Genomic DNA, 21,801 nt, shown 5'->3' on the forward strand with positions numbered 1-21,801 from the left:
AGTACCTGTGTTTAGTGAGTATTAAAGCTCAGGATAGCACTAGCGTAGCGCCCATGTAGTTACTAGCGATAAGGTCGCAGATAACTCGGTAAATAAGGACTAAGGATCATGGATTTTACCCTGTAAGTAAATACGTTATATTTACCGGCCATGGGGTCTTACTTAGTATATTCTCCTCGAGGATTCTCATTATCCCGAGAATATGGCCACAAATCTACAACTATTCCTGTTACCAGTGGTGTCTGTGCTGGGTCCCCTATTATTTACGAAGTTTGTAAAGCAATCGTATCAAATCCTGTGCTAATATTTGATACGAAAGTTTCTCGAGTAATTAGAAACAGGAAGCAGAGTGACTTAGCAAAGATGGTCGCAACACTATACAGTGGCATTTGAAATTTGCTGTTTCCAAATGCAAGCACTTCCACTTCAGGCCAGCCCACCACTATATATATATATATGGTCCTTACTGTATTAACAGAGTACCTGTTGACATCAATGCAACATACCGGCACTGATACAGCGACCTCGGTTTGTTATTGACAACCAGCTCAAATTCCACGATCACACTACTAAGTTACTACCAAAGCTAATGCCATACCTATTTGAAAAGTTGTTGCTCAGATCCGACTGACCCAATTTTGCAGGAAAATCATTTAAAGAATGTTTAAAAAATCACGTGATTCTCTTTTTGGTTTTCTTAATGAAACTATATTTGTTATTCTCTGCATTGGCAGGGCAAAGGCAACAATAGTTAGGCGTTGTCAGTGTACTGATACGAAATGCAGGCTTTGTAGCTACTTAGCTAATGGCTCAGATAGCTAGTTACCAAACGTCACGAAATAGTTGGGTGGAGCTAACATGCACTCATCCGCTGCTGAGCTACAATTCAATACCGATATCCGAAAAGATTGTGTTCAGGATATCCAGTAAGTAAAATTTGATATCCCAAAAATGTGCCTCAGGGTGGGGATTTGATCTAGCGGAAGTAGCTAGTGATTTATCCCCATAGCAAGGTGGGGAATTTGAGCCACTGTATCCCTGTACTTGGGGGTGAGGCTTAACATTGATACTGCATAATTGGGGTAGCCAGTGGAGACCCAGCGGTGCCCCGGAGTTGGTATTGCAACCCAACAACAGGCACATATAATATACATACCCAACAGAACAAGCTGAAGCAGCTTAGGGCCCATTATTTGTCCATGGCCCTTTCTCCCATCGTTTCTTTTTCACTAGGCATAGTTTCAAGTTTGATTATCAAGTGATGCATGCATGCACCTGCAAACTACACATACATAATGCTCTACGCTCAATAATTTTTACACCAGCAACCAGTGATAATGTTTTCTATTATTTCTATACAGTACGTGTTTCTAGTTCTTTAATCCTGCGATGTGTCCTCCATCCCAGTCGACATAAACAGAGGAACATTATCACCACAATGTGAAAAAGTAAGCTGCAATAATGTGAGAAATATGTAAAAGATACATGTAATCAATTCACCCACATTATCATCAAGATTGGCTCTGTACACATAGTATTATTGCCTAAAATGAAAAAAAAAAAATGTATGTATTACAAATAAATTTTACGTTCTATAATCACTAAAAACCATTGTAATGTATCAGTTACCATAAAATTATATGAATGGAAAAGTTTAATATTAGGGCCTTATGGCGTAAACTAATAACTGTTGTCCCTATAACCTGAATTTTGTATAATTTGTATGTAGGTGACAAATAGTCTCGTGTAACCAGACCGCTTTATTTAAAGGTTAACTGCATTGGAAATTTTACCTACCCTTTTTAATGTCTGTGTATGTTTATTTACTCATACAGTGCACAAAACAACAATTTTTATAATGATATGTTGTTGTGTTGACGAGATATAAACCCGCAAAGATGTTGAAACGTCACTTCCTAGAATTCAGCCACAGGTCTTTGATGTCGATTGCAACGTCACAGTCAGATCCGGTGAACTGCTGACTACGCTAATTACCAATGGCGAATGAGTGAATGATCTTGCTCTGGTCTTGTTTTGTAGTGAAATATTGCAGTTGGTGTGTTTTAACTGTGTTCAGAAGCATGAGAACCTGTAACATGTTTGTTCCGTTTCTGACGCATGTGAAAGAACGTGTTTTGTTCCTGTTCAGTGATATAGTACGCTACGGTGCCTGGAAAATCATCACGAAGGATGCACAAGGGCATATGCCGGCGAAGAAGCGAGTTTTGTCAAAAAGAAGGAGGTGGCAGCAATGATTAAGGTAACATATTGAATGTCTGCAATGGTGTAGCTACAACATTGTTCGCCACAGCTGGGCCTGACCTAGCAGCGGCAACCTTAACTAATATTATAATGTCTAACAAAATTCTTTGTGTATACTTTGGTGTTATAAATAAATGTTTGGAATTAATCTACAGCTGTACTGTCTAGCTCCTATTGTGAGAAAGTATCCCATAATTGCTATTTTACACCTCAGTGAATGACATATGCATGTTCCAGTGCAAAAAAAGATATTAATGTGTATGCAGTATGTTGATGATAAATTATTATCTTTTGTATCGAGAGAACGATGGAATAGTGTCCTTGTCGGGATGCTCATATGCACTAGCCAATGGTGGGGGTGATTCAGAGTGCTCATGTTTTTCACCAGCAGTACAGTACTCCACTGTTTTGTGCATCAGCTTCTCTACATAGACTATATTGAAAGTTCACATGATACATGAAACAAAATTATTCTTTTTCACTTACTGTATGTCTTGGGAACTGGGATAGGTTTAGGAGTGCATTCACCGGCTTTAGCCTTTGTATATGCTATTGCTAAATGCTCCTTGCCTTCCCTTGTCCTTGCTTGTGGTCTTCCAAAGTTCTCATTGAAGTGTAATATAGCTAGTAACAACCTAATTACAATAATTATGTAATACTGATATCAGCTATGTAATACTAACAACCTAGAGTGCAATCCATGATAGGAGAAAGACAGCAACTTGGGAGCAAAATTGTTCACCACGCTGTGATAAGCCTCCAAGCTGCTTGTTTGATGCTGTGATGATAGTTTCTTGATGTCTGGCAACAACGTCTTACTGCAGAGTATGTCATATAATTTTTCATATGCTTTGCTGCCTGTGTGTTGTATAATAAACTATAGAATTTCAAAAGAGTATAAAGGTATTGATAATGTTACCTGGTGTAAACCACTTTTTTCGTCTATCTTCAGGTGACAGTGTTGTGTGGTAGCATTCATCATGTTCATCACAGATGTGATCCATCAATGACTTCCACCGCTTCAAGATGTCATCACCATCAATTCCGTTCGCTGCACACCAATAAAGATGATTGGTAATGCTTTTTGTCCACTCCCTGATGAGGTCACAGTCTGCTTGTTTTGATAACTTGCCAAGCTTTTTTTTTGATACCTACAAATCCAAGATATTTCAATGGTGGATTATTAAAAATAATATATACATACCTTTGGAAACATGCCAAATATCATAGCGATGGTCAATATGTGGATGTTGCTGCCTAACAAACTTACTGACTTGCTTGTGCCTATCCGTTACCAGAGTCCCAACTTCTAAAGACTTACTGGCTAGAAAATTGAGAGCCTTTAACAGTCCCTCCTTTTCCATGTTGTTGCTTGATGTGACCTGATTACACTGTAAAGTATTCAGTCAGTATCAGCATATCTTGTAGCAATGTGGTTACCTGGACAAGTTCAAGATGGATAATTTTGTTGGAGTCCATATAAACTATTCCATATGAACCAAACTTCGCACTGTGACCAGGACTATCACATCTTCCATCTCCACCTATGGAAAGAGGGCTACCTCGTGCTATACACTGCTGTAGCAGTACAGTTTGACTCTCCTTCCATATTGCTTTTATTGAAGGCAGAAGGTAAAATTTTTGATGGTCAAAAAAAGTTCTGTCTTTAATGCATGCCATTTTTAGGTGATCAAGAAGATGAAGCACTTTGGCAGGAGTGGCACCACTAAATAAGATGGATGCTGACAACAACAAATTTCCAGCAGGCGTGTCACGGATAAATGGCTGGCTTCTCCAAGTCCACTGGTAGCCACAGTGGGAACACTCCTGAGTAACAGCAATATAAGTTCCCTGGGGTTTGTCTGAAATCCTACCAATGCATGATAAATGGCATGATCTACATTGGGTGAATAGGCTTAACAGGTGAGAATGAAATACTAAGTATTTGATTTCATTCTGTGGAGACATTTCAGTGTCATCTCTAGAGTGTTAATAAGTACAACATGTAATAACATGTTGAAATCATGTCATTATACAGGCTTACTCTGTGGTATAATCCTCTTGGCTAAGGCAGAATGAAGTATCCAGGTCAACATCAGTAAAAGAATCATCTGGACACATTGTAGTGGACTGGAGACCTGGTTCGATTCCTGTGTGTTGTACTGGTGATAGCTCATGTGAAATAAATTGTAAAGGCGGAGCATCAATCAGATTACATTGTATTTCTACTGATTTCTGTTTTGGGTGGGCTAATGTTCCTGTTTAAATGGCACAATGGTAAGGTCACACTCGGGACACACACATACACGTACCTTTGTTCTTTGTTTTTATTTTTAGAGACGCTTGTGTTTCAACAGACTTCATCTTGGGATGTGCTTGAACATGTGCTCCCCCGCCTGTAGTTAAGGGGACAGGTATATCCATTTCTTCAGGTAAAAGGAGTGATGGTTCTGACGAAAGAACTTCATCTGTGACGGCACTAATGGAGAGGGAATCTTCATCCATAGCAGAAATTGTAGAGGGCACATCTTCATCCGTTGGAGCACTTGTAGAGAGGACATCTGCTATTATCTATTATTATAATAATGTAAATGTTATTTAAGTTTTATTACATCAAGTTGTTATAGCTTACAGACTTCTGTTGACGCTTTTCAAAAGCTGGTCTTGGTGCCTTGCTTGTACTTCCAGGTGGCTCAAACCTATCAATTGACCTTGGAAATATAGTGGGAATGGCATTTGGCTTCAGGCGCTTGGCTGCTGGTAATCCCATTTGATCTCTGTAACGACTACCTTCAGTATCAAAGCAGCTGGCTTCAAAGTGCTTAGAGCATAATACTGAAGTCGAAGTTGGGCCTTCCCAGTCACTCCTTTGCTTCTTCACTGCACTGGTCCACTTTCTTCGTAACCCTTCATCTTTTGGAAACGCATGAAAACTGCAGCCTTTCCCACTCTCGAATCCGCTAGCAGCATTACAACCAGCTACTATACAACGGGTGGGCATATTTCTTCGTTGAGCAATTAATTAAACAGCTGCAAACCACCTCTACAAGCGAAATACTGTCAGCTGTAGTTGTGTACTTATACTTGTAGCTACTCACGCACTCTCGTGTGTTCAGTTTGTACGGGTGTACACCGGATCTGATGATGACAATGTATGATGCGGCTTCCGAAATGAAACCACAAGTGTAGCCACAAGTGACTTAGCTAAACTAGGACTGTGATTATTAGCCAAACCATGTCAGAAACTTAAAAACTAATAGTATCACATGTTTTTATCAACAATATACTACAGTGTAATAGTAAGAAAAGTTTTCACTGCAGTTGACCTTTAAGGTTGGACAAGGAAAGGGGTCTGGTACAATGCCAGCTCTGTTTCTGTGCATGGAATCCACCCAGTCTACGGTGGGTGTTGATTGTTGTTAATGTAGACTTCTTGGAGGTGACCAATTATGAAAGCAGCATGCATCTATTGTAGAGGCACAGTGCCCCTCCTTACGCAGTCTTGAACACAGAGCCAGTAGTGAAGGAGCAACAACTCGCCATTGCATAGGTGTGCAAGTGGTCCTGCACAACTCCTAGGTTGGCTATTTTAGCCACTAGCTGCTTGAGACAAGCCTGCGATTGGTCACCTCTAAGAAGTCTTTGTTAATGGAAATCAGCAACCACCCTAGCATGGGTGAATTCCTGCACAGAAAAAGAGCTGGCGTTGTACTAGACCCTTTTTCGTGTCCAACCCTCAAAGAAAAAAAGGGGCCTGACTACACGAGACTAGGTGACAATATTTAAAGCAACTGCTCTTAATTTGGATAGCATATGCGTTGTAAGATATGACATGTAGTTTTCCTATGTAAAGAGGTATTTGGACAACCACGACGATTTCAACATGAGCAAAAGCCAAAAATTCCAATTATGTATGTTATCAGTTTTACATAATTTTGTACATATGATTGATCGCTCCAAGTTTCAAATGGATGGTGTGTATAGAGTTCACGAACCCTTGGTCATATAAGATATGACATTTTGAAATCTTAAGATTTACTGTGGCGTCCAAAAAGGGGCAACAATTGCCCCTTTCTTTTAATGAAAATTCCCTGTGATAACTCATGACTTATATATGCTATCATACTAATACTTGGACAGATGACTAAAGAAATTGACACCTACCAATAATGTAAAATTTAGGTAAAAGTTAATTTTTTCTCCCTGAATAATTTTGTTTTGTCTATTAAGGACAAAAATGCTAACATAATGATGTGGTAATGTAGAATAGATATTTGCTCGTGAGGGTTCATATCTCTAGTTGTAAGAATTAATTAATCTTTAACATTGTTTTGGATTTTTTATTGCTATGCCCACTGTGGCATTTGTCATATGTGGTCATGGATGCACCACATAAATTTTGCTGCAATATTGTATCCATACGTGCTTACTCATCATTATTAATAGTTGTTCTCTCTTAATACTTGTAAACAAAATGGCTCACTTGTTTCTGGATTAGTACAGTGTGAGTGGTATAATACTCTGTAGTGCGTTTTAGAGGTGCGTATTAAACATTGCAACAGAGAGGGAGTGGTGTCTGCAATGCTAAACATCAGCCACCATGACTTGCAGAGTATGTAAAACTCCACAAATCACTGGGTCCCCAGTCCTTGGATCCACTGTTTAATAACCCCTATAATACACACCTCTTAATGAATACCAACTATTAACCATAGCATACATGTAGATGGTTGGAACCAGCTGGCATACTGTACCTATTTACACTGAGGGTGGGACCCGGCTTCTGCCAACAATGTAGTGACAATATACTTCACTGATTAAAATTTTAAGAGAATTTGTGCTGTTTTCAAATATGGGATGACAGTATCCATTGTTTTCAAATATGTGTGTGATGTGGCATGGCTTGCTGTGGGATACTATCCCAGGAGGACCTGCCTGTGCTGACTCTTGCGTAGAATGGAACACTTCACTCTACGATAACATTCCCCTTATAACCAACTTATTGAATTAAATTTTTGATGATAATGTAATATAATTTAGCCCTTAGCAGCAGTTGCCAACGGCTTTCAGTACATTTGTTTACTGTGGAACAGTAATAAATAATTACTGGTGGAAAACGCTATTGGAGAATTTGCAGAGTTGACAACTTTTCACCAAGGTTTTGCTCTATACAGTAAAGTATATAGAGTACACTTCAATGATATCATAGATAACTATAAATCACAAATGCTTCTTAATATGTAATCTATTGGAATATATATCACTATTTGAAATGTTTGTTCTGTGTTTGTTGCGGTGATGTAAAAAATTAATACAATGTGTTGTTCAGTAATGCCAATATCCATTCTGCAAATAGACAGCCTTGTGTTTATTAAACATATCACAGTATCAAGAGCACATAATAACCATGCAGATAATAAGTCACTGTGTACCAGTAGCGTCAATTAGCACATTATGCACTAATCGCCATTTTTTTTTGCTCCTTTGCATGGCCAACAGTCATCCTGCGTAAAAAGTGCCCACTCAATTTCAAGTGAATGTGATAACATGATACTCAAGCAAATACCACACTCCCTCATTTCTAGTGAATAAGGTGAAAGGTCAGATCCCTGTGTATCTCTCACCAAAATAGTCTCAAGTTACTCCAGGGGGCTAAAGCCATATATATATTACAAGCCCCAACAATAGGTAGCAGCTATGCAGTCTACTGAGAGGGATCTGATAAAGTACTAAACTGTACTCAAATAATAACTAGCACGCATTGTGCTAACATATCCAGAGGAGAGTGTCTAACACAATACAAAGCCAGATTTTGTATATTCAGAAGAATTATCTCTATATGTACTGCACTGCCAAGTCTATCTTCTGATCAGAGTGATAATATGTGACAGGCAGAGCCTATATATATACTTTGGACAAAAAGTTACCCACATGTCCTTGCCTACATTGCAATTGTCAGCAACGAATCTCTTATCATCGGTATTACTTCTAATCATCTTAATTCCCTTTACATAAGAAATGCAATCCAAATATCTCCTAACAGTAGTGTTTCTCTCCTCTGACACATCACTACTGGCAAAATCCTTGTATATACCAACCAGTTCTGGATTGGCGTGATAAAATGGCAAAAGGTCATCATCATGGCCAGGAGTTTCTTTCTCACAGAAGTGGGTAACGTGAACAGAAACTTCTGTTATGTCTTCTTCACACGCCCTTCCAAAATATTTAGCAACACAACGTTTATTTAGCAACACAATTCTTAAGAGATAAAACAAATTGGAAAATGGTTTAACAAGTACATAACACTCACATGTTGTAAGGTATTCTGTGCACTGTCTATAGCAGAGCCATGTTTATTAAGTGACACAGTTCTGAAGAGATAAAAATAGTTTACTTTCACAACAAGTACATAACACTCACATGTTGTAAGGTATTCTGTGCACTGTCTACTGTATATCTCCGTCCATGTTTAATCAGCGACACAGTTCTGTAGAGATAAACAAACATCGGAAAAATAGTTTACTTTCACAACAAGTATGTAACACTCACATGTTGTAAGCACACACACACACACGCACGCACGCACAAGCTCTAGATAAGATCTCTAGATAAGATAAGACTCTAGATAAAATCTGGCTAAGTGATTAGGTCCTTTGTGTGAGCACAAAATAAACTTTGAGTCTTGCAAAATACTAAAATTGATAATTCTGTGAATACAACACTCGTGCCTCCAGTTTCATGGTGGATCTAGCAATGGGATACTACAATGAACATCCCACAAGGGTAGGGGGATCAATTGGTAAAAGTTCATTTTTCGGATTGCGGACTCAACAAATGCCTTACACCTTGAATCCTTTTAAATAGTAGATTCCAAGTTTTTAGGGTTTTCCACCCAAACACAAAAGGGAAAAAGCGGTCTGGGCAGAGAGTACATATGGACTGGCTTCTGTCAACAGCCCAGAAACGTACAACTGATTTAGTCTCGCGCAGCAAGACCATTTTTGAAATTCCCTACCCAATACAAAAGAAGTAAAAGCGTACCAAACGTACTCACACTAAGCGTACTCACATTTTAAAAATACGTACTAAAATTTTTTACTTTTGCTAAATTCTCCAAGATGACAAGTGCACTTACCTCCAAATTTGGATTGTATGTATTTAAAATGTTCTGAAGTGAGAAGGACTAAAAACTGAGGAGAGTATCCCGATTGCTGACTCAGCATTAATACTTGTGGATTCTGGTGTATCATAGTGCCATCGTTGAAAAGCTTCAATTTTTGATAAAATTGTGTAGAGGATGAAGTAAATGTATCAAAAAATTGTAGTTGTTGATTAATCCGTTACTGTGTAATTAAGTAGCATCGTATAATTGATCAAAGCTGAATTTCAAACATGCAGGTAGCTGGATCCCAATCAGCTACAAAACTAATCTCTCTCTTGGTGAAATAGAATTATGTGTGGTAGAGCTATGCAGCAATTTTCAAGTTGTCATGAATGAGAAATCTACCTTTATATATGTAGCTCATGGAAACATTTTTTTGGTTAATGTGGCGCTTATAAGGAATGTGTACGCTTATTTGATCTTGTTCACTTGATGTAGTTTCAAAGTACAAACCATTTGTCACTATCCACGAAGGTTAAAGGTTCATACGTGAATGGAGATGGTTAAGGTAGCTGTAGTGTGGCCCTGTTTTCCACTATCAAGTGAGCTTCAGAAGTGCGCGTTAAATGCGACAAGCAGTCTGAAGATGCAGGGTCAAGCGAGGAGCCAAGGCGGCGTTTTTTGGGTTTCTTGTAGATGTACGTATCGTGGTGTAGTAAATACTAATATTCTGGGCAAGCGAATGTCCTATCCTTTCAGAAACCCTGGGAACCAGCTCTTGACTTTAGCTGCCAGTGTGGGAGGCAAGAGGATAATCAATTGTACATTTGTTCTTGCAAATGTTGCGCCCTCCCATTTATTTATATGTTGGGCTGTTGACAGAAGCCAGTCCATATGTACTCTCTTGCCCAGACCGCTTTTCCCCTTACAATAGGTCACTGGAAAACACTGGGATAATAATAACTGGGCTAAGTTATTATTAGCCCAGTTAACACAATCATTTTTTTTTAAATTAGGTAGCTGGCTGACCTACATCACTTAGGTGGAGTGGGCCGGGGAATACTTGGGGTAGGTAGGGCATAAGTTTATGCCCAAGCAGTTGGGCCATTGTCTTGCACTCCCCCACATGGCGAGCTGAGTGGCGAGCATTATTCAGTTGCAATGTATATAGTAAAAGTTAACTTAATACATAAAAAAGCATATTCATACCCGTTTCATACCTCGAGGCATTAGTGTTCCAGTCCCTAAACACGAAGTGGCGTACAAACCGAGGTACAAACTAACAGCACAATCACATTGGAGTAAGCGCGTATAAAAGGTAGTTGTCATATATAGTTACAGGCGCCTGCTATACGCATTGTAGCAGTAAGAGCTGTCGTGCTTTTTTACGCATGCATACTTTTCTTAAAGCCAAAAGACCACCTTTAAATATCAATTTCATGTAAATAAGACTGTAATACTTTTAAGTACAGTTATTATAAACCTTGTGTTGTGTCATTTCTCCCATGCATTACTGTATCCCTGCGTTCTCAAATTGGAAGATGAATTTTCTGAAAAAGCTATTGAGGGTCGTTATCAACGATTTGGAGGAATCATGCGATATGTACTTCCTTTACGGAAATTAGGTCTTTTGCAGGCAGAAAACGATCAGGATTCTGAACTGAATTGTACAAGTTTGGCAGATATTTTTGCTCCTTACAGAAGCATTGAGAAGACCGATTGTAACAAAGAGAATATCAGTCATCAAGACACACGGTAGTGTGTCGTGCGGCCCAAGAAGCCGGCGCGCCACACCGTGAGTATATTGACAGGAAGAACGAAAACGTCATTTTCACACCTTTGTATCTCGGTGATCACTTATCTGATTGGAACCAAATTTGCTACACAGTTGCCCGCCAGCCAAGGGAGTCTACATTCCAAATTTGAAGGAAATCGCTCCAGCCATTTCCGAGATACGAGCTGCCAAAGTTTCGTTTTTTTTTCTTCGTTTTTTTTTCTTCTTCTTCGTATTTTCGCACACTTGCAAAAATTGCTATAACAAGCAAACGCGTATTCCGATCGCCTTGAAATTTGGCACACAGAAAGGGAGTCCAAAGGCGAATCCTAGCATCAAATTTGGTACAAATCCGATAAATGGTTCAGGAGTTATGACCGATTATTCGCGTAAAACAAGATCGATTTGTTGTCACGCCTACAGGGTAAACCGCTTCATGGAATGAGTTGAAAATTGCTATGTAGTTGGAGTAACCATCGTAGGAGTGCCTTTTGGTGGTTTGAAAGGAATCGAGATAAAGACCATGGAGATATGACACAAAACCCAACCTGTGTCACAATTACGCGATCGATTTAAAAGTATTAGTTTTCACGCCTACTAGGCAAACCGCTTAGAGCAATGAGCTGAAAATCGGTGTATAGCTGGAATGATCTTCATAGAAAGTCCTTGCAGTAGTACAGAAGAATCGGATAACAAACCACTGAGTTATGATTCGAAAGCCAACTCCGTGTAGCAAATGCGAGATCGAGATACTCTAATAGAACAGTCACCGTAATAGAGCATTCGGCTAATTTATTTACTCCATTATAGAATTTTATTGCATCACAAGTTATTCTGTAGGGAGTTCAGCTGCAAACAGTTAATCTTATAGACAGTTCAGCAAGAAGACAGTCACCATGTGGAGAGTTAAGCAAATATATCACTATAGAGATTCAGAACATTACAAGTCACACTGAAGAAAGTTCAGCTATAAAAAAGTCATGCACTGTGTAGAGAATTCAGCTACAATTAAGTCACTCTCTAGAGAATTCAGTTACACAGAATTCAGCTACACACAAGTCACTGTGGAGAGAGTTCAGCTACAAACAAATTACCCTTTAGAGTGATCAGCTACAAACAAAACACTTTGCAGGGTGTTCAGCTGCAACAAATCAACCTTTAGAGCGATCAGCAATGAACAAATCAACACAAATCTACCTGTAGAGAGATCAGCTACAAACAAATCACCCTGTAGAGAGATCAGCTAGAAACTACACACTATGTAAGGAGTTCAGCTACAAACAAATTACCCTGTAGAGAGATCAGCTACAAACTAGACACAAAGTAAGGAGTTCAGCTACAAGTAAATTACCCTGTAGAGAGTTCATCTACAAACAAATCAACCTGTAGAACAATCAGCTAGAAACAAATCACCCTGAAGAGAGGTCAGCTACAAAAATATACCCTGTAGAGAGATCAGCTAGAAATAAATCACCCTGAAGAGAGGTCAGCTACAAAAAAATCACCCTGTAGAAAGATCAGCTAGAAGAAGTCACCTTGTAGAGTGTTCAGTTACAAAGAAACCATCATGTAGAGAGTTCAGCTGCAAACAAATCACTCTGTAGAGAGTTCAGCTACAAAGAAACCGCCATGTAGAGAGTTCAGCCTCATACAAACCACCTTGTAGAGAATTCAACTACAACAAATCAACCTGCAGAGAGATCAACTACAAACAAATCACCTTATAGAGAGTTCAGCTACAAACAAATTACCCTATAGAGAGATCGGCTACAAACAAATCAACCTGCAGAGAGATCAGCTACACACAAATCAACTTGTAGAGAGATCAACTACAAACATATCACCCTGTACAGAGATCAGCTAGAAACTAGACACAATGTAAGGAGTTCAGCTACAAATAAATCACCTTTTAGACAGTTCAGCTACAAATAAATTACCTTGTAGAGAGATCGGCTACAAACAAATCAACCTGCAGAGAGATCAGCTACACACAATTCAACTTGTAGAGAGATCAGCTACAAACAAATCACCCTGTAGAGAGATCAGCTAGAAACTAGACACAATGTAAGGAGTTCAGCTACAAGCAAATCACCGTGTAGAGAGTTCAGCTAGAAACAAACCAACCTGTAGAGCGATCAGCTAGAAACAAATCACCCTGAAGAGAGGTCAGCTACAAAAAATCACCCTGTAGAGATATCAGCTAGAAACAAATCACCCTGAAGAGAGGTCAGCTACAAAAAAATCACCCTGTAGAGAGATCAGCTAGAAACAAATCACCCTGAAGAGAGGTCAGCTACAAACAAAACACTTTGCAGAGAATTCAGCTACAAACAAATCAGCTTGTAGAGAGATCAGTTACACACAAATCAACCTGTAGAGAGATAAGCTAGAAACAAATCACCCTGTAGAGAGTAGCTACAAGCAAAACACCCTGTAGAGAGTTCACCAACAAAGAAACCACCATGTAGAGAGTTCAGCTGCTAACAAATCACCTTATAGAGAGTTCAGCTACAAACAAATCACCCTGTAGAGAGATCAGCTAGAAACTAGACACAATGTAAGCAGTTCAGCTACAAGCAAATCACCCTTTAGTGAGTTCAGCTACAAACAAATCAACCTGCAGTGAGATCACCTACAAAAAAGCACCTTGTGCAGAGTTCAGCTACAAACAAATTACCCTGTAGAGAGATCGGCTACAAACAAATCAACCAGTAGAATGATCAGCTACACACAAATCAACTTGTAGAGAGATCAGCTACAAACAAATCACCCTGTAGAAAGATCAGCTAGAAACTAGACACAATGTAAGGAGTTCAGCTACAAGTAATTCACCCTGTAGAGAGTTTAGCTAAAACAAATCAACCTGCAGAGAGATCAGCTACAAATAAATCACTTTACAGACAGTTCAGCTACAAACAAATTACCTTGTAGAGAGATCGGCTGCAAATTAATCAACCTGCAGAGAGATCAGCTACACACAAATCAACTTGTAGAGAGATCAGCTACAAACAAATCACCCTGTAGAGAGATCAGCTAGAAACTAGATACAATGCAAGGAGTTCAGCTACAAACAAAATCACCCTTTAGTGAGTTCAGCTACAAACAAATTAACCTGCAGTGAGATCACCCACAAAAATGCACTTGTACAGAGTTCAGTTACAAACAAATCACCCTGTAGAGAGATCAGGTAGAAGAATTCACCTTGTAGAGAGTTCAGCAACAAAGAAACCACCATGTAGAGAGTTCAGCTGCAAACAAATCACCCAGTAGAAAGATCAGCTAGAAGAAGTTACCTTGTAGAGAGTTCAGTTACAAAGAAACCATCATATAGAGAGTTCAGCTACAAAGAAATTACCCCGTAGAGAGTTCAGCTAGAAGAAGTCTCCTTGTAAAGAGTTCAGTTACAAAGAAACCATCATGTACAGAGTTCAGCTACAAAGAAACCACCTGTACAGAATTCAACTACAAACAAATTACCCTGTATAGAGATCAGCTAGAAGAAGTTACCTTGTAGATAGTTCAGCTACAACAATTCACCCTGTAGAAAGATCAGCTAGAAGAAGTCACCTTGTAGAGTGTTCAGTTACAAAGAAACCATCATGTAGAGAGTTCAGCTGCAAACAAATCACTCTGTACAGAGTTCAGCTACAAAGAAACCGCCATGTAGAGAGTTCAGCCTCATACAAACCACCTTGTAGAGAATTCAGCTACAACAAATCACCCTGTAGAGAAGAAGTTACCTTGTAGAGAGTTCAGCTACAAAGAAACCATCATGTAGGGAGTTTAGCTACAAACAAATCACCTGTAGAGAGTTCAGCTAGAAACAAAATACCCTGTAGAGAGACCAGCTAGAAGAGATTATCTTGTAGAGAGTTCAGCTACAAAGAAACCATCCTGTATATAGTTCAGCTACATTTCAAGTCACCCAGTAGAGAGAACAGCTGCAAAAAATATCCTGTGGGGAATAATGGGCATGTAATAAATATATGTATATAATTTGTATAAGTACTAATAAAATCAAAAATAATTGAAGTACTAAAATTCTTCTTTAAGTTCTTTTCTTCTTCCTGTAGTAAAGAAAAAAACACATGGGTTAAAAAAGCCCCAAAGCCAGCCATAGGCCGGCTTTGCAGTATACAAATACAAAAAGAAGTGATATCTAATCAAAAACAGCCAAGCTGTAAAAAAAGGTGTGGCCCCCAAAAAGGCCATGGTGAAAAAAGATGTGAAATCCAAGGTGGCGGCTAAGAAATGGCTGTGATGGTAGGTTAATGGTTACATTTTAATAACGACAATTCAGGTGAATTTTGTGCCGCTTGGTCTTGGCACCAAATTCACCTGAATTGTTGTTATTAAAATGTAACCATTAACCTACCATCACAGCCATTTCTTGGCCGCCACCTTGGATTTCACATCTTTTTTCACCATGGCCTTTATGGGGGCCGCACCTTTTTTTACAGCTTGGCTGTTTTTGATTAGATTTGATTTTACAGTATGACTGTCAAATAATTATGGTGAAGACCAATACAGGAAGGAGGAGGAGTTTACTAATTTCATAATGCAGATAGCAAGTGAATATGTTGTATTTAACCACAAGCTGAGTGATCAGCAGTTGCTTGAATGCATACAAGGTCTTAAGCAAATGTTCGCAGGTGGTATATGCCAAATATTCCAGAATTGTTTCAGACAGTTGTTATTTCAGAACCAAATAATTTTTCAATTGGCAAATTTTGGAAGTGGTAAGTGGAATAATCACAAATGGGAAGGAAGAAGTTGCTAAAGATTGTGAAAAGGTGACAGACATGCAGCCTGGCATTCTGTATTACCCACAGGACCCATTGTTTCCTGGAGCTGATTTTGTGTTTGTAAAGCCTGAGGAAAAGAATTCAAATGAGAAGAAAAAACGGGTCTTTTATTTACAAGGAACCTTTGCTGAGATGCACAAAAAAAAAGGAATCAGTGTACAATGCTTTAGCAGAAAAGGTGAGAAAGTCAGAAAAAAGAATGCAGCGAATAGAAAAGAGAGTAAAGACTTCTAGCAGTCCTAGTAACTGCAGCCCTAGTAATTCCCCGAGCAGTTGCAGTAAGAAGTGCAGCATTCCTTTAGGAATCAGAGTAAGAAATATTTGCTGGGGTGCATAGCTATAGACTATGTAACTATACTGTATTGTTGTTACACATATATAGAGAGAAACCAGGAGAATATATAGATTACTGGTGGAAGAAGATCCAGAAAATTTTCCTGGATGGAAAATTGAACCTGGGTATAGCCACAAAAAAACTGTCATTGTTGTCATCACAGCTATTCCACATAGAACCACCTACAAGGACAGACACAACCAAGCAATCCTTGATAGATAGTAAGGGAGGTGAAAGCATTAAATCCAATTTATTTGACAGAACATGTTAAAGGTGAGATGCAAATGCACAGCTAAATATTATTAGCTACATGTGGCTTTATATCATATTAGAAGCAGCCTATAGGTTCTACAGAACAAGAAGTGAAGAGGATTCTGTGAAAAGGCGTGGACTGGGTACTGAAAAGAATGGGAAAAAGAGAAAATATGAAAGGCTCACAAGGGTATAGCTGCAATACTATAGAAAAGACATGTTGCAATATAAAATGTATGAACCTGCAGAAACTTCATGACTGCAAAGCTTTATTTAGTAAAGCTACTTTTCCAAGTGAAGATGCAAGGAAGAAATGGGAGTGTGTACTGTCTGTGGAATTCATGTCAAGTGAAGAGAGTGATTTTGATGATGATGGGAAAGAAATCCTAATCATCCATCAGATACCCTGGCTGTCAGACAACGTGAATAACTTTAAGCAGACTTTAGATGCTGAGGCTTTAAAATTAAAGAGTCCACAATCCATTAGACAGATGAAGAGCCATATACAAGGGAGTCAGTCTACAAGGCCACAACCACCTCCAGGTTGCTATCCCAATTGGATTCTTCAGTGACATTATTAGTTTTCAGACATTAGTATCTTATACTTTCAAGTTAGCTATCTTTTAAATCTTTATGTAAATTGTTATTTCATCATTGTTTGGATCCATGCCAAGGCATTGATAAAGTGTTTGCTTTTCTTACTTCAGAAAGTATGGCGTCTCCAGGCGTCATTCTCTGTCTCTTTTTGCCTCTCCGAGTAATAACGATTTTTTTATGCCTTAACAGGCGTATTTCTTTTGACCTTTTTGGAGTACTTCCACTGTCAGCTTTGCTCCGCTCTGCCAACTCACCTGATGATTCGGTTAAAAGTACTGGCATTAAGCTACTGCTCGGTGTTGACATATAGCTAGGACTGGTCTCGAACTCGTCATCTTGAAAATCTTCCTGATAATCTTCTTGAGAATCTTCCTGAGATTCTGACTCAGAATCAGAAGGAGGACCTCGTTGAGGCTTGCGATGCTGAGCCACGGTTTCCAGCGGTCTTTGAGTTCCTGCTAACTGCAACGTATCAAGAAAATCCTCTGAATCTGATGCATCCATGTCTTCCAAGATATATCTTAGGATCATCTGCTCTGAGCTTCAGCTGGAAGCAGGTTTATATAGCTTGGACTCTGGTATTGCGCATGCGCATAATAACCAAGTTAACGCTTAATATATAGCGTGCTCAAATGCTATGATTATAATATTATATCCTGCATGCTAATGTTTCAATTACTACTGTCGTGAGAATTATTATGTCTAGTTCTGGAGAGAAAAGTGGCTATCAGTTTAGAACGCTACCAGCAAGTCGATTAATTGCGTCGCGAATTTCTGAATCAGAAACAAGTTCGAAGCGACTCAAATTAGCCCGATCGTTTAAATGTCCTCACTGTCATCAAGTTTTAGCAGAACAAACTTTCAAGAGACACAAACAACTCTACTTAACCTGTGATGGTTCGTGGATCACATCAAAGTCCCAAGAAGGTAACTATATATATATATATATAGCTATGTAGCTATATTACGCTAGCTTATAGTAGGCTCATGTAGCTATACATATCGAGTGTACCTGAGTGCATGTTAATAATCATTTATAGTTGCATATATATATATATATCCATGACCATAAGGCCAGGAAAACTTGATTACTTTACCAGAGTATTACTTCTAAAGCTTATAAAACACTGGGCCTTTCAGTATGTCGGATATTCAAAGATAACTACTGCATAGTTACTAGAAAGTGTTTATACATCTCAATTGTGAGATCCAAACTGATGTATTGTTCATGTTTATGGAAGGCTTATTTGCTGTCTGATATTGAACTGGTTGAAAGCGCGGTACAGAAGAGGGCAACAATATATATATATATATGTAACACTTTGAGTTGGCAGATCAAAGGAATTTTGCAGTGTACATATTTGATATTACCCTGCAGCCAGGGCATTATACAAATAATGTCCTCACCACAGATAATACACTTTACTATGTTAGTAGTGACCAATTGTACTTAAAACCATATCATTGACTAAAAATTGTAATTGTGGGATTAATTTTTTTTAATGAAATCATACAATTATCCTAAATCAAATGTTATTGTTTTAAAGCAACTACTGTCAATCTTTAATCGTCAAAGACATCATCAATGTTGATATCTTTAAGTGTCTCTTCAAAGATTTTCTGCTCATCAATAGTCTTCTGTGGAGCTTGATTCATTGCTTGCCCAGACAAAGTAACTGAACAGCCAGTAAAAGTACAATTGCTCAATAAAAGTGTCACACTGTCATTCTTTGGCACCGGCAGTTGTGGAACACCTAGTTTGGTAGAAGGTTTGTTTGCACTACTTGCATCTTTCTTGACATTGGTACTAGGTAGTTTACCACCATGAGTCATGACATTTGAGATATCTAACAGCTGAGACTCAGAAGTACGTTCGTATTGACGAAGCGCTTCTAGTGATTGGTGACCAGTTCTTTGTTGAATGAGCTTCTCAGGAACATTAGCATGAAACAGAGTAGTGGTTCCGAATGCCCGAAGACTGTGATTGGTATATCCACCACTAATACCAGCACGCTCACACATTTTTTTAATCATCACAGCTAGGGTATTTTTTCCAACTGGTGTTTTCTTAAACCAGGGCATAGATGACCCACTGGAAAACTCACTATTTGGTTGCATATAAAATGCATCATTCTCCAGTGCTGTGTCACAACGCAATACTTCCAAATACTTGTCCAATATCTTTACATGGCATCGCTCTGAATCAGTTTCGTACTGTTTAACAGTTTTATTTCTTTGGTTAAGGGACGCAAGCCCTCCTTGGTTATTCTTGGACCCATATTCAGTGTACACATAGCACGAAACTTCTTTGCCATCTATAATATTAGTTTCTCTGGAAAGCTGAGACACCCTTAAATTCCTATGCTCTGCTCCACCTCTTAGGCAAAAGTTTTTGCCATTATAAAAAAACACTGCATTGAACAGACCTGTGGGATTATCCAAACTAAGAATTCCCCTTTCCCAAAGTATATCTTCTTCGTTCTTTGATAACAGTGGAGTAGCTTTTGTGTCCACTCCAATATCTTTGCTGTGCAGTCGTTTGTACACTGCATCACACACATTTCTTAGAGGACGAAATACAATATCTTGCGAAAAATTGATCTCCTCAGTAGGTCGCATCTTTCTTATATGTCGCTGCACTCCTGACAGCAGCAAATATATGCTACGCGGCAAATATATGCTACGCAGTAAATATATGCTACGCGGCAAATATATGCTACACGGCAAATATATGCTATGCAGCAAATATATGCTACGCGGCAAATATATGCTACGCAGCAAATATATGCTACGCGTTATTGGACCTAGCCTATTTTGATCCAGTTAGAATGTTGAGCATAGACCCTATGCACAACCTGTTTCTAGGCATGGGTAAACGTATGCTCTCTATATGGGTACAACAGCAACTTTTAGAAAATAAAGACAATGTTAGCATACAAGAATTCATAGATACAATCTGTGTGCCACCAGATATAGGACGGATTCCTTTGAAAATTGCTTCTGGATTTAGCGGCTTCACAGCAGATCAACTCAAAAATTGGATAAATATTTATTCTATACCAGCACTATTCCATGTTTTGCCATCTGAACATTTAGAATGTTGGCGGCATTATGTGCTTGCTTGCAGAATTTTATGCAAACAATGCTTGTCACTAGTTGATATTGAGATTGCACATAATATGCTATTGCGCTTCTGTACTAAGGTAGAATGCTTTTATGGCAATAATGTCATTGGTCCTAATTTTCAAATTTTCACCTACATGGTCATCTTAAACAGATTCTATTGGATTACGGTCCAGCTCAAGAACTATGGCTATTCTCATTTGAAAGGTATAATGGCCTTCTAGGAAAGCAGCCGACTAATAACAAAGCTATCGAACCACAACTAGGAACAATTTTTCACAATCACTCCCATACGCTGAAGAGTTTAGTGAAGAATTTTTAAAGTATGACATTCCTGATAGAATTATGGGTTCAGTGCGTGAAACATTGTTACCTAGCAACATGGACAAAGTATTATTGCCAACAAAATGTAAAAGAGCAACTCTTAATGGAAGTAGCAAAGAGACTTTGAAGATCCTCTTCTGTAAGTTGTACCCTGGAACAAGAGAAGATGAAGTGGTCGTAAATACAATCATTGAAAAGTACTCATCAGTGTGTTTGAATGGCAAAATCTTTTCAACAAGCACAAAAAATACTGTTCATTTGATATTGTTTGGTTAGAGATTTCTTGCAGTTAATTTGATATTGTTTGGTTTTAGAGTCAGTTATGGCTAGTCTACTTGTCTTTCCCTCAGCTCTCATTTTATTCATGTCCCTTTGTTCTCAAGGATTCCACAACTATACATGTCTATACAGCTCAATGTACAATGAAATAAGTTTAGGGGAATTTTTAAATCAAGTGCTGGCTATATGAGAAGGCATTCTAAGATGTTATGTCCACTTGCACATAAATATTATCGTATATACTGCACCCCTTCATTATGACAAGTAATGCTAGGTAGGTACTTCATGTGCCATTTTAGATTATTGTAAGTATGGTAGCTAGGGTATGTTGATCTCTCGCAATCAGCTTTTCTCATGATACACTGAGTGAGGCACTGATGAACAGTTGTCTACATGCATGCATGTTTCAACGTTAGTTTGGTGATTAGTTCAGATACTGGCTGCTGCTAATCATAATTAGAATATAATGGCCATTAATTATTAACTCATAGTGAATTCTTATACTATTATACCTATAGTGCACAGATATTTTATCTTGAGAGAATTTCAGCATTCGTGTACAACTATACAAATCTTTCTGATGCTATATGTATTCATAGGTCATAACAGGAAAGGGCTATACCCAACAGGTATGGGACTCTTGCAGTTAATTTGATATTGTTTGGTTAGAGATTGAAGGGGATGGATTTAGAGGTAGTTATGGCTAGTCTACTTGTCTTTCCCACAGCTCTCATTTTATTCATGTCCCTTTGTTCTCAAGGATTCCACAACTATACATGTCTATACAGCTCAATGTACAATGAAATAAGTTTAGGGGAATTTTTAAATCAAGTGCTGGGTATATGAGAAGGCATACTAAGATGTTATGTCCACTTGCATATAAATATTATCGTATATACTGCACCCCTTCATTATGACAAGTAATGCTAGGTAGGTACTTCATGTGCCA

General features: G+C 38.5%; 2 protein-coding genes and 1 long non-coding RNA gene across 3 annotated transcripts; all 3 read right to left on the reverse strand.

The window, feature by feature from the left end:
• Positions 1-1,247: 1,247 nt before the first annotated feature.
• Positions 1,248-8,751, reverse strand: LOC136244734 (uncharacterized). The gene is made up of 4 exons (XR_010695554.1): positions 8,683-8,751; positions 8,573-8,633; positions 1,505-1,544; positions 1,248-1,453 (listed from the first exon to the last, which is right to left on the reverse strand). It is a non-coding gene; the product is annotated as an uncharacterized lncRNA (long non-coding RNA).
• LOC136244908 (uncharacterized) lies at positions 1,743-4,310 on the reverse strand. The gene is made up of 6 exons (XM_066036441.1): positions 3,703-4,310; positions 3,467-3,653; positions 3,182-3,413; positions 2,949-3,120; positions 2,749-2,897; positions 1,743-2,695 (listed from the first exon to the last, which is right to left on the reverse strand). Exons 2-6 carry the CDS (start codon positions 3,488-3,490, stop codon positions 2,547-2,549), a joined length of 726 nt encoding a protein of 241 aa, XP_065892513.1. The 5' UTR covers positions 3,491-3,653; positions 3,703-4,310; the 3' UTR covers positions 1,743-2,546.
• A 9,819-nt stretch (positions 8,752-18,570) lies between the features above and the next one.
• Positions 18,571-19,784, reverse strand: LOC136244693 (uncharacterized). Its single transcript, XM_066036231.1, has one exon. It carries the CDS (start codon positions 19,743-19,745, stop codon positions 18,690-18,692), a length of 1,056 nt encoding a protein of 351 aa, XP_065892303.1. The 5' UTR covers positions 19,746-19,784; the 3' UTR covers positions 18,571-18,689.
• Positions 19,785-21,801: the final 2,017 nt, after the last annotated feature.

The sequence above is a fragment of the Dysidea avara genome, chromosome 14 (genome assembly GCF_963678975.1).
Source record: "Dysidea avara chromosome 14, odDysAvar1.4, whole genome shotgun sequence".
NCBI classification, from domain to species: domain Eukaryota; kingdom Metazoa; phylum Porifera; class Demospongiae; order Dictyoceratida; family Dysideidae; genus Dysidea; species Dysidea avara.

Coding starts and splice junctions, on each gene's coding strand:
- LOC136244908 (XM_066036441.1), bottom strand. CDS start 3,490: ATGATATTTGGCATGTTTCCAAAG. Junction 3,414..3,466: donor TATTTGGCATGTTTCCAAAG/GTATGTATATAT, acceptor TTGGATTTGTAG/GTATCAAAAAAAAAGCTTGG. Junction 2,898..2,948: donor TATCATGGATTGCACTCTAG/GTTGTTAGTATT, acceptor TATTGTAATTAG/GTTGTTACTAGCTATATTAC.
- LOC136244693 (XM_066036231.1), bottom strand. CDS start 19,745: ATGCGACCTACTGAGGAGATCAATTTTTCGCAAGATATTGTATTTCGT.